The sequence below is a fragment of the Phalangium opilio genome, unplaced genomic scaffold (assembly GCF_054372755.1).
Source record: "Phalangium opilio isolate 3A_F unplaced genomic scaffold, DU_Popi_V2 ptg000002l_1, whole genome shotgun sequence".
Classification (NCBI taxonomy): Eukaryota; Metazoa; Arthropoda; class Arachnida; order Opiliones; family Phalangiidae; genus Phalangium; species Phalangium opilio.
Window position 1 is genome coordinate 12,570,142 of NW_028324144.1, and position 14,235 is coordinate 12,584,376.

Below are 14,235 nucleotides of genomic sequence, written 5' to 3' on the forward strand. Positions count from 1 at the left end.
CAAAATGTGATTTACTACAGATTTCAATTTAACCGAAAGACATCAAAAACACGAAGATATTTCTACTTCGCTATATGATATCTAGATAAATCGCATTATTTTCACTAGAAGCGAAAAATTAGACAAACCGTTGGCTCAAAGGTCCCCGTAAAGGGTTAAAAATCCAAAACTAGACACAAAATGGTGTAAATTTTAAATTTCAAGTAAAAGTTTTTTTTGAATAATACTATACACGACAACCTTCGAAGTTAACTTTTATTCATCCATATGAAAGATAATAAAAAAATGTTGGGAATGGTGTCCCCATAGCGGATGTAGTAATTCAAATTTAAACACAAAATATTATTTATTACAAATTTCAATTTAACAGAAAGACATCAAAAACACGAAGATATTTCTACTTCGTTATACGATATCTAGATAAATCGCATTATTTTCACTAGAAGCAAAAAACATGAAAAACCGTTGGCTCAAAGGTCCCCGTAAAGGGTTTAAAAATTCAAAATTAGACACAAAATGGTGTAAATTTTAAATTTCAAGTAAAAGATTTTTTTTGAATAATACTATACACGACAACCTTCGAAATTAACTTTTATTCATCCATATGAAAGATAATAAAAAAATGTTGGGAATGGGGTCCCCATAGCGGATGTAGTAATTCAAACTTACACACAAAATGTGATTTACTACAGATTTCAATTTAACCGAAAGACATCAAAAACACGAAGATATTTCTACTTCGCTATATGATATCTAGATAAATCGCATTATTTTCACTAGAAGCGAAAAATTAGACAAACCGTTGGCTCAAAGGTCCCCGTAAAGGGTTAAAAATCCAAAACTAGACACAAAATGGTGTAAATTTTAAATTTCAAGTAAAAGTTTTTTTTGAATAATACTATACACGACAACCTTCGAAGTTAACTTTTATTCATCCATATGAAAGATAATAAAAAAATGTGGGAATGGGGTCCCCATAGCGGATGTATTAATTCAAACTTAAACACAAAATATGATTTACTACAGATTTAAATTTAACAGAAGGAAATCAAAAACACGAAGATATTTCTACTTCGTTATGCGATATCTAGATGAATCGCATTATTTTCACTAGAAGCAAAAAACATGAAAAACCGTTGGCTCAAAGGTCCCCGTAAAGGGTTTAAAAATTCAAAATTAGACACAAAATGGTGTAAATTTTAATTTTCAAGTACAAGATTTTTTTGAATAATACTATACACGACAACCTTCGAAGTTAACTTTTATTCATCCATATGAAAGATAATAAAAAAATGTTGGGAATGGGGTCCCCATAGCAGATGTGGTAATTCAAACTTACACACAAACTGTGATTTATTACAAATTTCAATTTAACAGAAAGACATCAAAAACACGAAGATATTTCTACTTCGTTATACGATATCTAGATAAATCGCATTATTTTCACTAGAAGCAAAAAACATGAAAAACCGTTGGGTCAAAGGTCCCCGTAAAGGGTTTAAAAATCCAAAATTAGACACAAAATGGTGTAAATTTTAAATTTCAGTAAAAGGTTTTTTTTAGTAATACTATACACGACAACTTCGAAGTTAACTTTTATTCATCCATATGAAAGATGATAAAAAAATGTTGGGAAAGGGGTCCCCATAGCGGATGTAGTAATTCAAACTTACACACAAAATGTTATTTACTACAGATTTCAATTTAACCGAAAGACATCAAAAACACGAAGATATTTCTACTTCGCTATACGATATCTAGATAAATCGCATTATTTTCACTAAAAGCGAAAAATAAGACAAACCGTTGGCTCAAAGGTCCCCGTAAAGGGTTAAAAATCCAAAACTAGACACAAAATGGTGTAAATTTTAAATTTCAAGTAAAAGTTTTTTATGAATAATACTATACACGACAACCTTCGAAGTTAACTTTTATTCATCCATATGAAAGATAATAAAAAAATGTTGGGAATGGGGTCCCCATAGCGGATGTATTAATTCAAACTTAAACACAAAATATGATTTACTACAGATTTAAATTTAACAGAAGGAAATCAAAAACACGAAGATATTTCTACTTCGTTATACGATATCTAGATGAATCGCATTATTTTCACTAGAAGCAAAAAACATGAAAAACCGTTGGCTCAAAGGTCCCCGTAAAGGGTTTAAAAATTCAAAATTAGACACAAAATGGTGTAAATTTTAATTTTCAAGTAAAAGATTTTTTTTGAATAATACTATACACGACAACCTTCGAAGTTAACTTTTATTCATCCATATGAAAGATAATAAAAAAATGTTGGGAATGGGGTCCCCATAGCAGATGTGGTAATTCAAACTTACACACAAACTGTGATTTATTACAAATTTCAATTTAACAGAAAGACATCAAAAACACGAAGATATTTCTACTTCGTTATACGATATCTAGATAAATCGCATTATTTTCACTAGAAGCAAAAAACATGAAAAACCGTTGGGTCAAAGGTCCCCGTAAAGGGTTTAAAAATCCAAAATTAGACACAAAATGGTGTAAATTTTAAATTTCAGTAAAAGGTTTTTTTTTTAGTAATACTATACACGACAACTTCGAAGTTAACTTTTATTCATCCATATGAAAGATGATAAAAAAATGTTGGGAATGGGGTCCCCATAGCGGATGTAGTAATTCAAACTTACACACAAAATGTTATTTACTACAGATTTCAATTTAACCGAAAGACATCAAAAACACGAAGATATTTCTACTTCGCTATATGATATCTAGATAAATCGCATTATTTTCACTAGAAGCGAAAAATAAGACAAACCGTTGGCTCAAAGGTCCCCGTAAAGGGTTAAAAATCCAAAACTAGACACAAAATCCAAAACTAGACACAAAATGGTGTAAATTTTAAATTTCAAGTAAAAGTTTTTTTTGAATAATACTATACACGACAACCTTCGAAGTTAACTTTTATTCATCCATATGAAAGATAATAAAAAAATGTGGGAATGGGGTCCCCATAGCGGATGTAGTAATTCAAACTTACACACAAAATGTGATTTATTACAAATTTCAATTTAACAGAAAGACATCAAAAACACGAAGATATTTCTACTTCGTTATACGATATCTAGATAAATCGCATTATTTTCACTAGAAGTAAAAAACATGAAAAACCGTTGGGTCAAAGGTCCCCGTAAAGGGTTTAAAAATCCAAAATTAGACACAAAATGGTGTAAATTTTAAATTTCAAGTAAAAGTTTTTTTTGAATAATACTATACACGACAACCTTCGAAGTTAACTTTTATTCATCCATATGAAAGATAATAAAAATATGTTGGGAATGGGGTCCCCATAGCGGATGTAGTAATTCAAACTTACACACAAAATGTGATTTACTACAGATTTCAATTTAACCGAAAGACATCAAAAACACGAAGATATTTCTACTTCGCTATATGATATCTAGATAAATCGCATTATTTTCACTAGAAGCGAAAAATAAGACAAACCGTTGGCTCAAAGGTCCCCGTAAAGGGTTAAAAATCCAAAACTAGACACAAAATGGTGTAAATTTTAAATTTCAAGTAAAAGTTTTTTTTGAATAATACTATACACGACAACCTTCGAAGTTAACTTTTATTCATCCATATGAAAGATAATAAAAAAATGTTGGGAATGGTATCCCCATAGCGGATGTAGTAATTCAAATTTAAACACAAAATATTATTTATTACAAATTTCAATTTAACAGAAAGACATCAAAAACACGAAGATATTTCTACTTCGTTATACGATATCTAGATAAATCGCATTATTTTCACTAGAAGCAAAAAACATGAAAAACCGTTGGCTCAAAGGTCCCCGTAAAGGGTTTAAAAATTCAAAATTAGACACAAAATGGTGTAAATTTTAAATTTCAAGTAAAAGATTTTTTTTGAATAATACTATACACGACAACCTTCGAAATTAACTTTTATTCATCCATATGAAAGATAATAAAAAAATGTTGGGAATGGGGTCCCCATAGCGGATGTAGTAATTCAAACTTACACACAAAATGTGATTTACTACAGATTTCAATTTAACCGAAAGACATCAAAAACACGAAGATATTTCTACTTCGCTATATGATATCTAGATAAATCGCATTATTTTCACTAGAAGCGAAAAATTAGACAAACCGTTGGCTCAAAGGTCCCCGTAAAGGGTTAAAAATCCAAAACTAGACACAAAATGGTGTAAATTTTAAATTTCAAGTAAAAGTTTTTTTTGAATAATACTATACACGACAACCTTCGAAGTTAACTTTTATTCATCCATATGAAAGATAATAAAAAATGTGGGAATGGGGTCCCCATAGCGGATGTATTAATTCAAACTTAAACACAAAATATGATTTACTACAGATTTAAATTTAACAGAAGGAAATCAAAAACACGAAGATATTTCTACTTCGTTATACGATATCTAGATGAATCGCATTATTTTCACTAGAAGCAAAAAACATGAAAAACCGTTGGGTCAAAGGTCCCCGTAAAGGGCTTAAAAATTCAAAATTAGACACAAAATGGTGTAAATTTTAATTTTCAAGTACAAGATTTTTTTGAATAATACTATACACGACAACCTTCGAAGTTAACTTTTATTCATCCATATGAAAGATAATAAAAAAATGTTGGGAATGGGGTCCCCATAGCAGATGTGGTAATTCAAACTTACACACAAACTGTGATTTATTACAAATTTCAATTTAACAAAAAGACATCAAAAACACGAAGATATTTCTACTTCGTTATACGATATCTAGATAAATCGCATTATTTTCACTAGAAGTAAAAAACATGAAAAACCGTTGGGTCAAAGGTCCCCGTAAAGGGCTTAAAAATTCAAAATTAGACACAAAATGGTGTAAATTTTAAATTTCAAGTAAAAGGTTTTTTTTTGAATAATACTATACACGACAACCTTCAAAGCTAACTTTTATTAATCCATATGAAAGATAATAAAAAATGTTGGGAATGGGGTCCCCATAGCGGATGTAGTAATTCAAATTTAAACACAAAATATTATTTATTACAAATTTCAATTTAACAGAAAGACATCAAAAACACGAAGATATTTCTACTTCGTTATACGATATCTAGATAAATCGCATTATTTTCACTAGAAGCAAAAAACATGAAAAACCGTTGGCTCAAAGGTCCCCGTAAAGGGTTTAAAAATTCAAAATTAGACACAAAATGGTGTAAATTTTAATTTTCAAGTAAAAGATTTTTTTTGAATAATACTATACACGACAACCTTCGAAGTTAACTTTTATTCATCCATATGAAAGATAATAAAAAAATGTTGGGAATGGGGTCCCCATAGCGGATGTAGTAACTCAAACTTACACACAAAATGTGATTTTCTACAGATTTCAATTTAACCGAAAGACATCAAAAACACGAAGATATTTCTACTTCGCTATACGAAATCTAGATAAATCGCATTATTTTCACTAGAAGCGAAAAATAAGACAAACCGTTGGCTCAAAGGTCCCCGTAAAGGGTTAAAAATCCAAAACTAGACACAAAATGGTGTAAATTTTAAATTTCAAGTAAAAGGGTTTTTTTGAATAATACTATACACGACAACCTTCGAAGCTAACTTTTATTAATCCATATGAAAGATAATAAAAAATGTGGGAATGGGGTCCCCATAGCGGATGTAGTAATTCAAATTTACACACAAAATGTGATTTACTACAGATTTCAATTTATCAGAAAGACATTAAAAACACGAAGATATTTCTACTTCGTTATACGATATCTAGATAAATCGCATTATTTTCACTAGAAGCAAAAAACATGAAAAACCGTTGGGTCAAAGGTCCCCGTAAAGGGCTTAAAAATCCAAAATTAGACACAAAATGGTGTAAATTTTAAATTTCAAGTAAAAGGGTTTTTTTTTTTGAATAATACTATACACGACAACCTTCAAAGCTAACTTTTATTAATCCATATGAAAGATAATAAAAAAATGTTGGGAATGGTGTCCCCATAGCGGATGTAGTAATTCAAATTTAAACACAAAATATTATTTATTACAAATTTCAATTTAACAGAAAGACATCAAAAACACGAAGATTTTTCTACTTCGTTATACGATATCTAGATAAATCGCATTATTTTCACTAGAAGCAAAAAACATGAAAAACCGTTGGGTCAAAGGTCCCCGTAAAGGGTTTAAAAATCCAAAATTAGACACAAAATGGTGTAAATTTTAAATTTCAAGTAAAAGTAGTGTGTGCTTTCTAGTTCTTGCGAGGGCCGATAAGGGGGCTCTATTATCAGTCCGTGTGTTAAACAAAATTGGCAATGTGTAATTTACCGCCTTTGTGGGGACCACCTTAAAAACTAATTTTAAGCAATTAAAATCAAAAAATAATTAATTTGAGCATATGTTATTTTTGGGTTTAATGGGGACCGGGGTGTGCGTCCCCATAAGTGACTACGGTCCCCACAGGATTGGTGTGTTTTCTCGTCGCGGTCCTCATAAGTATAGTAATGCAAACGCACACCCACACGTCCAGTGTAATACCTTTCCGTGACGTCATTGTCACTCGGAGAGGTAAAAAGAGTCATCGTTCTCTTGTGTGGAGATTATTTTCAAGTAGGGCTAGATTCCATTGAGTCTTGAGGAAATTCACATATCCCGATGAATATGGAACAGCGTAGGACTAGATGATTTGTATTATGTTCATTTCTCATTAAATCTTCTTCTTAAGCAAAGAACGATGTGGCTAATATTATGGCTAAAACCCTCGGTCATCTTGTTGGTTTCAATATTACCAAAAGTAATATAAGAAACCTCCCTTCGGGAGGAAAGTATACAAAGGCGAATTTTTCCCGATACATCCTCGTACCGCGAATGTCCCCGCGCACTTATACAGCCGTAAACAAAGTTTAAAAAATAGGGCTGCGCCGCGTAGAGCGTAGGAATACATTCTCTGATTTCGCGATTGCGTCGGCTGCTTAAGTTAAGTCAATTTCACAGACTCATTGTAATTTTAAACTTTTCCAATGAAATAATTCATGCAGCATTTTTAGATTTTGATGATAATCAATCATTAATAACTCGATTATAGGATTTTCATAGGTTTTTGCATAAAATTGAATTAAACCCTTACCTTGCCATGGTATATGACTAACACTATACATAGATAGATTTTAAAATGGTGTTATTATCTATCTCGAAATTTTGTTCTGGTATTACTAATTTTCATCTTCTTCTTGGCTTCACAACAAACTAGAATTTCGTTTCGAAATAACCGTATGTGAATATTTGTTAGCAAAACCATGAATCTTCTATTTCTTTACGACAGACGGCTAAGCAGACTACACTAGTTTAAGGGCACTTTTTACTCTTTCCCTTTCCAACGACCATATCAAAGGACTAAGATCTACCGTACCTTGTCCATGAGCAATAGTGTCTGAATACGGTATTTGGCGTTTCGAGGATGTCTCGCGTGTTTTAACGTTATGCCTATGGCGTCTTGTATACTTCCCTCCCGTAGGGAGGTTTCTTAAATTACTTCTGATATTACGTACTCTTTCTCCGATCTCCGTTTCGTCGTCAGCCGGCAGCTGGTCGAGGTCCGGTTGTAGTGCGCATGCGCGTATCACATTGTCGTATCTTTCCTGGTCCATCTCGTCAACAAAGAGTATGTTCTCTCTAAGTGAGGTGTTCTGGATCCAGGGTTGTTGAGTGACGTACCCCACTCTCCCGACCACTCTCACCTCCCCCTCCACCTTCTGCATTTCGGACACCAAAGCGGACAAAAGGGAAGACTTGCCACAGCCCACCGGACCCACCACGGCTACCAGCGAACCGCGGGACACTTTCAAATTGATCTCCTGAAGAGGCGTCGCTGCCGCCTCTTCCAAGTTCCAATGAAACGTTCCCTTCCGAATCTCAATTGCTGAAATTTTCACAGAAATAAATTGATGTTAACATATAGTCTAATGTGATCAATTGCGAGTACAAAAATATCTTCTGGCTTCCCTCTATAAGAATGACTTGTTGAATGGCTTATTTTACTAATAAAAAGGAGATAGTTGAGTCTCTGCGGAGTTTCCTTCTAAAATTGACTATTGGGCTAGAATTCCTCTTGATCAGCGATCTAAACCTACTTTGGGAATAAACTTGATGATTATAGGAGGATATTTTCATTTTATAGCAATGCTCCGGATCGGTTAGTTAAGTTCTGAAAAAGATCCTTATTATCACTTCTCGCGTCTTAACCTCAATTAATTTTGAACTTCATTTCGAACGCTTGGGTAGGAAAAGCTGCCGCCATTAATAAGCGACTTATCTCGTTTTTTAAAGTCTTTAATTAATTGGCATACCATATTGTGCGTCACAAGCCATCTTCTCCACGTAATGCTTGGTTTCCCCACGATTCAACAGGTTTGCAATTCTTCTTACCGAGACGTGTGTCTAAAAAGAACTTTTTTTGTGGATTTATGTCATTTTGAGATGTTTTAAACTAAAGGGAAGGTCAAGGCGACAATCCTATCAAAAAACAATACATATTTGTTGCGAGAACGTATTGTACTAAAACATGCAATTAGTTGCCGTTATGTATTGACGCCAACTATAATTTTGAAGTATTATAGCGATGACAATCGAATGATGCTTAATACCAAAAGTATATATATTAAAAAAGAAAGTCTAGATTAAGCAGGCTGAAGGGTGCTAGGTCTTATCCATGTCCCTAAGTCGAGGAAATTGGATACAATCACGAGAGCTACGCCTAGGCCTGTTTACTGTACCCACGTTTTCTTGTATTTTGGGCGTACTTGCATCTTTGATGATCGGAAAACATTAAATTTAGTAGGAGAAGCAAATTCTAGATGTATCTTTTGAACCTCCCTGACACCGTTCTTACCAAAACTAGGGTATTTACTAAATCCGGAAACGTCTTCATCGACATCGCTAATAATCGTACCAACTGCCAGGACACGAAAGCTTTCCTCGAGGTGAGAACGTTATCTTCGTCGATTAATACGTACATGGCGAAACAAGGTGAAGTAATCTGAAAATTTAGAAACAGTATCTGTAGGAACTCAAAATCAATATAGTGTGCAAGTCCTGAAGATGAATAGTTTAACAGAAAGGCATGTCGACCAACAGTAAAAAAAGCTTGAACCCGTGTCCTCCGTGTGCTTTAACATTGTTGTAATGTGGCATTATCGCCTTTCTTGAGTCTGGTGAAAGCGTAGAGATTTCAGGGACATCCGCCTTTTTGAGACGAGTGAGAACGCTCGAAGAAGAAACTATTACGGAGCCGAAATCTCAACACCTCTATATGTGCCTGCAGGATCGATAATAATAATCCACTTATGTTCGTACCAAAATCGGGATAAGAGCAGTTATAAACATATTTATTCCTTGGAAGAGGCTTTGTTTCTTCATGAGTGCAAGTTCGTTCTTCCTGATTTCAAGAACGATTCTCTGAAAGGATCTCTCCCAGGCGTACAACTTCAAGACGCGGATTCCGTTCAACATTTCGCTCATCATTTTTAATCTCTCGTCCTTCAGCTTCATAAGCTCAATCTAATAAACGAGATAACTTAAGAATTCATTGACAGAAACTTCGCCGGTCGTGATATTGTAGTAAAAGTTAATATTTGCCTCAATAAAGCGCATGAATAGTTAAGCCTACTTACTCGCGAATACTAGGCTTAACCATTCGCGAATAGTTGATACAAAGCAAGGAGAAAAACATTTAGAAGCTCCTGAATTTCAAAATACCTCTCCTCCTTGGTGGCCAAGTATTTGTTATAATTTTCCTAGGCACTTGTGTGGTAGTTTTTGATGGGAGACAAATAAATTTGGGATGACATTTTTTAAAATAAGGTGGGTCTCTCTAGTGCCAAGGACCTAAATTTATGGATAGTCGAACTTAAACCGAATAGTGAAAATGGGCTCATCGAATACCGGATCGAATTATTCCGCTTGGAATTCGATCGAATTATTCGATTGAAACGGTTAACCGCACACTTTCAATCTTTTCACCTGGCAACAGTTTTTCGAATGCGAACTTTTTGAAATAGCTGTTAATTGATGCGTTCTACTGGAGATTGTGATTACTATATATGCGCGTATATTTCTGATTACGGTCCAGTGGAGTTTTAGTTTTATAAAATTTACCTGCAATTCTTTGCATTTCTTGGTGCTGAGATAGTTCAGTGGAAAAAGAACGACAATAGGTACGATGCCGGCAAAGGCTGAATAGCCCAGTTCTTGATACATGAAGGCGAAGCACAGTACTAATTGAACAGGGACCGACCACAAGAGGCCCAGTTGCGGCGATAGAATTTGGAATCTGTTCGTGTCGACGTACATCGTGTTCAGAATTTCGCCCATTGTCAGGTCACGTCGATCGCTGCTCGTCAAGCGAAATGTCTGCTTCGACGAAATCTCATTAATAAACTAGCATCACACTGTCACGATAACACTATCTTACTTTCTTGTACAGAACGTGCATGGTGGCGGATTTGAGTCTCAATACTAGTTTGGTGTGGAAAATGGCACTGCCTTCTTGCAACAAAGATTGCGCAAGACCGGCCAAACCGTAAAGGCAAGCGTAGAAAACCCCCTTCCATAAAGGATCTTCGCTCGTAGAGTAATCAATAATGGAACTGAATACAAAATTGAGGAAGCTGATTATAACTCGATTGCAAAGTTTACTTAGTTCATTGCAGCGTGCGGTCAACCACTTGCAATCTCAACCTTTGTTAGATTCAGTTTTAGAGAATATTCAGAGGAATGAACACATTCAAAAAGCTGACCCCACCGAAAACGAAAATGTTATTGCTCATGTAATTGGACCTTTTCTACGCACGTTCAAAGCTATTTTGCACAATTTTCAAGCTGGTTGAAAAGCTACGGAAGCTAGGCTTGAGTGTGCTAACAAGAAAAGACTTTCAATTCAAATCTCGCGAAATTCCAATAATTTCTAAAAGTGATACTGTTACGATGAAGATAAAAACATTTAAATTATAAGTCAAAAAGAGTGTCACGCTTTTGATGCTAAAGTTTTGACGTTGTAAATTTATAAACCTAAACGGTAAATTTTAATTATATTAAGACTGAAGTGGCAGACATTATAAAAAAGTCTTGGTTTGGACCAGGCTGACGTGAGTGATGTTTATCAATTGACTGGAGTCCAGATGTTGCAATTTTTCTTTAATTATATTAATTATTTTAATTAATTTAATCATTAATCCTAAATCACTATTTAATTCAATCAATTGATTGCACACCAATATTACCATAAACATCGGTAATTCCAACCTTTCCACATCAGTAAACCATGCATGACTCTCCGGACTTGCCCGCCAACCTCAGTAACGTAACACCAGAAGTGAAATGAGACCAGAAGTACTGAGCTAACCAAATTCTTCACTCGGCGAAAGTGAATATTCTTGATAACACACGAACGTTTGGCCCTCTGGTAGCGGTTTCTGAATTTACCCTCGAAAACGTGAGACGCTCGTGGTGGTAGACGGCCGAACTAGATTCCAGCACCCGCGGCCGTGTTTCGCGGCTTTAGGTTGAGGGGAAGGGGGTAGGAAATGTTTTTGGAACTCGACCAATTTTTTTCTCTCTAGTTTTAGCGCGTGGGAAGCGGCATAAAATCCTCAAATTTGTTCACTAGTGCCAGGATCTACTATCAATGCTAGAGCCCTTCACTTCTAGTCTCATCTCACTTCTAATAACACTATAAATAAAACTGGGCCTCCGCAATGATCTAGGCCCGTGCGTGTCGATTTTATATGGGGAAATATCCAGTTTCATGGAAGAAATATTTTCACCCTATATGCGTACTAGGTGGCTCTTGTATTACCGTTGCGACCGGGGTCTTCTATAAATTATCGTTGATATTTTTGGAACCAATTATAAACATTTTATGAAAGAGAAAAGTTTCACCATTAAATTAACGTAATTTTTAGGGGCTATTCACTTTTTATTGTATCTATTGGTTAGATTGTATGGACAAAAAAGTAATTAAGCGATTTTAACATCGTTGTTTTTTTTAGTAAAACAAAACTTCTTGAAGTTGCTAATTCACGGTTTTCAAATACCATTAGAGGATTTTTTACCCCTTCAAAAACTTTCATTTTTTTAACCTTAGCTTTTTTATCCTTTACTTCTTTGGCATGATTGTTTAATAAAGGTCTTCGGAAATTTTCTAAAACGTTTTTTTACTATCCGCCTCCTCGGTTACACCGCTCTACGTCTATGCCTTGTCCTAATATTGTGGCAGTCGACGGGGTCACGAGGCTGAACATATTTTTATTTTACGGTACTTAAAGCGCCACCAAGCGAGAAAACACGTCGAGCTAAATTTGTTAAAAAAATATTCTCGCTTCGCGAGAGGCACGGGCCTAGATCATTTCGGAGGCCCCGATAAAACATATTAGTGTACATGAAAGAGAATCATTGTGAATTGCCACCCGCTAGCGCCCAAGGGCCGGTCTTTCTGTGTAATCGGGGTACACTGTTGGTACATTTTACTGCACTGAAGTAATCTTTAAAACCCTGCGCTTTTTTTAAAGCGTTATTTGTAACCGGTGAACAAGAACCACCTACAAAGTATAAGGTTGGTGGCGATTCAAATGAAGGATAAGTTATGACCAAGCAGCTCTGAAGTAGGCCTAAACGGAGGGGTAAATTGCAGTAAAACCTTTCCTTGATACTGGCGACAAAAGAAAAGTAGCATTTCGGTATTCGATATTAAATGCATAAATTCGCGCTTGGTTCAATCGAAGATTTATGACGTTTCTTATATGGTTGAAAAAGTGAAATTATTTACCCTGTTAAAAGGGCAGGACCGATAGAAATTACGTCGGACAGAACTTGTAGGACCACTCCAGCTATCAAACAAGATCCGATTGTCCTACACAAGGGCCAAGCAATCGACTTGCTTTGATAAGTGGGTCTGTTTCGTTCTTCCGAAATTTTCACGTCTTCGCCATCACTTTTGGTCTCAGCTTGGGGTTTCCAGTGTTTTTCGAAAATTCGTGAGACAGTCAGCGCTCGCTCCGAGTCATTCAAATCGTACACATCCAATGACTCCAGATTTTTCTTCCAACCTTCCCACAGGGCGCTGCAATTTGTTAAAAAATTTAGAAGAACATGATGAGCTGCGCTGTAATACCTTCAAGTAAAGGCAATATATAAGAACACAGGAACGGGACTAGATTTACCTGGTAAGCCATGAATGTACCATTCGTGAACAAAACGATGCATCATCTTCCCTTGATTTCTTAATGTTTGAATATAATCATAAAAAATGTAATTTTAATGGAAAAAACTCAGGAGTATATGTTCCATAATAGGCATACATCTTATAGCAGGAGTTCATAATAACCCCAACTTCGCGGGCAAGTACGAAACTGGCCATAGAGATAATGGTAAAAATCGCGAACAACAAGATTTTGTTGTTGCGCATAGAAAGGATTAGCCTGTTGATGGACATCCAACTTTACAGTAGACTATGGTGGATGTCCCTTACAAAAATCTTCTTTCCTTCCTTGGGAAATTTCTTTGGAAATCCTTAAGGCGTTCTTTAGGAAATTGGGGAATATTGGCCTCTTTTTTTGGAAATTACTTAGGAAATATCTTTCGAATTTTCTTGGGAAATATCTTTGGAATTTACTTGGGAAATGTCTTTGGAATTTACTTGGGAAATGTCTTTGGAATTTACTTGGGAAATGTCTTTGGAATTTACTTGGGAAATGTCTTTGGAATTTACTTGGGAAATGTCTTTGGGAATTTTCTTGGGAAATGTCTTTGGGAATTTTCTTGGGAAATATCTTTGGAATTCTAGTGGAAAATATCTATTGAATTTTCTTGGGAAATATATAGAGAAGTGGGTAAATAAAATTAGCCGCTTGAAACGAGGATAGTTCTTACATGCAGAACCATATCCCAGTAGAGGAAGTGTAGTTCTTATATGCTGAACTACACCCCTTATAGCGAGGGCAGTTTTCGCATGCAGTGTGAAATTGCTTATGAAGTCAGACATTTAATCGACTTATAAACATCCGTAAACGGCAGAAAGATTTAACCTTGTGCAATTGTATGGGGTACTAAGTGGGTTTTGGAGGCTTTAACGGCCAAGCAGTAGATACAGACGTTGTTAAATTTAATAATGTATATTCACTGAGAGTTTTTCGAGTATCAGAAAC

General features: G+C 35.0%; 2 protein-coding genes across 2 annotated transcripts in view; both read right to left on the reverse strand.

Moving 5' to 3' along the window:
* The window catches only part of LOC149719842 (ATP-binding cassette sub-family C member 1-like), a 30,111-nt gene extending 20,901 nt beyond the window's left edge, over nucleotides 1-9,210 (reverse strand). Inside the window, exons 1-4 of the mRNA XM_089863014.1 lie at nucleotides 9,148-9,210; nucleotides 8,925-9,071; nucleotides 8,383-8,473; nucleotides 7,585-7,955 (exon numbers count right to left, since the gene is read on the reverse strand). Of these exons, the coding sequence (XP_089719140.1) occupies nucleotides 7,585-7,955; nucleotides 8,383-8,473; nucleotides 8,925-9,071; nucleotides 9,148-9,210 (672 nt within the window). The remainder of the gene's footprint in view (nucleotides 1-7,584; nucleotides 7,956-8,382; nucleotides 8,474-8,924; nucleotides 9,072-9,147) is intronic.
* Nucleotides 9,211-9,225: 15 nt separating this feature from the next.
* LOC149719843 (ATP-binding cassette sub-family C member 3-like) lies at nucleotides 9,226-13,733 on the reverse strand. Its single transcript, XM_089857956.1, has 6 exons — nucleotides 13,252-13,733; nucleotides 12,858-13,151; nucleotides 10,506-10,680; nucleotides 10,190-10,444; nucleotides 9,389-9,592; nucleotides 9,226-9,312 (listed from the first exon to the last, which is right to left on the reverse strand). Exons 1-6 carry the CDS (start codon nucleotides 13,272-13,274, stop codon nucleotides 9,226-9,228), a joined length of 1,038 nt encoding a protein of 345 aa, XP_089714082.1. The 5' UTR covers nucleotides 13,275-13,733.
* Between the last annotated feature and the right edge of the window lie 502 nt (nucleotides 13,734-14,235).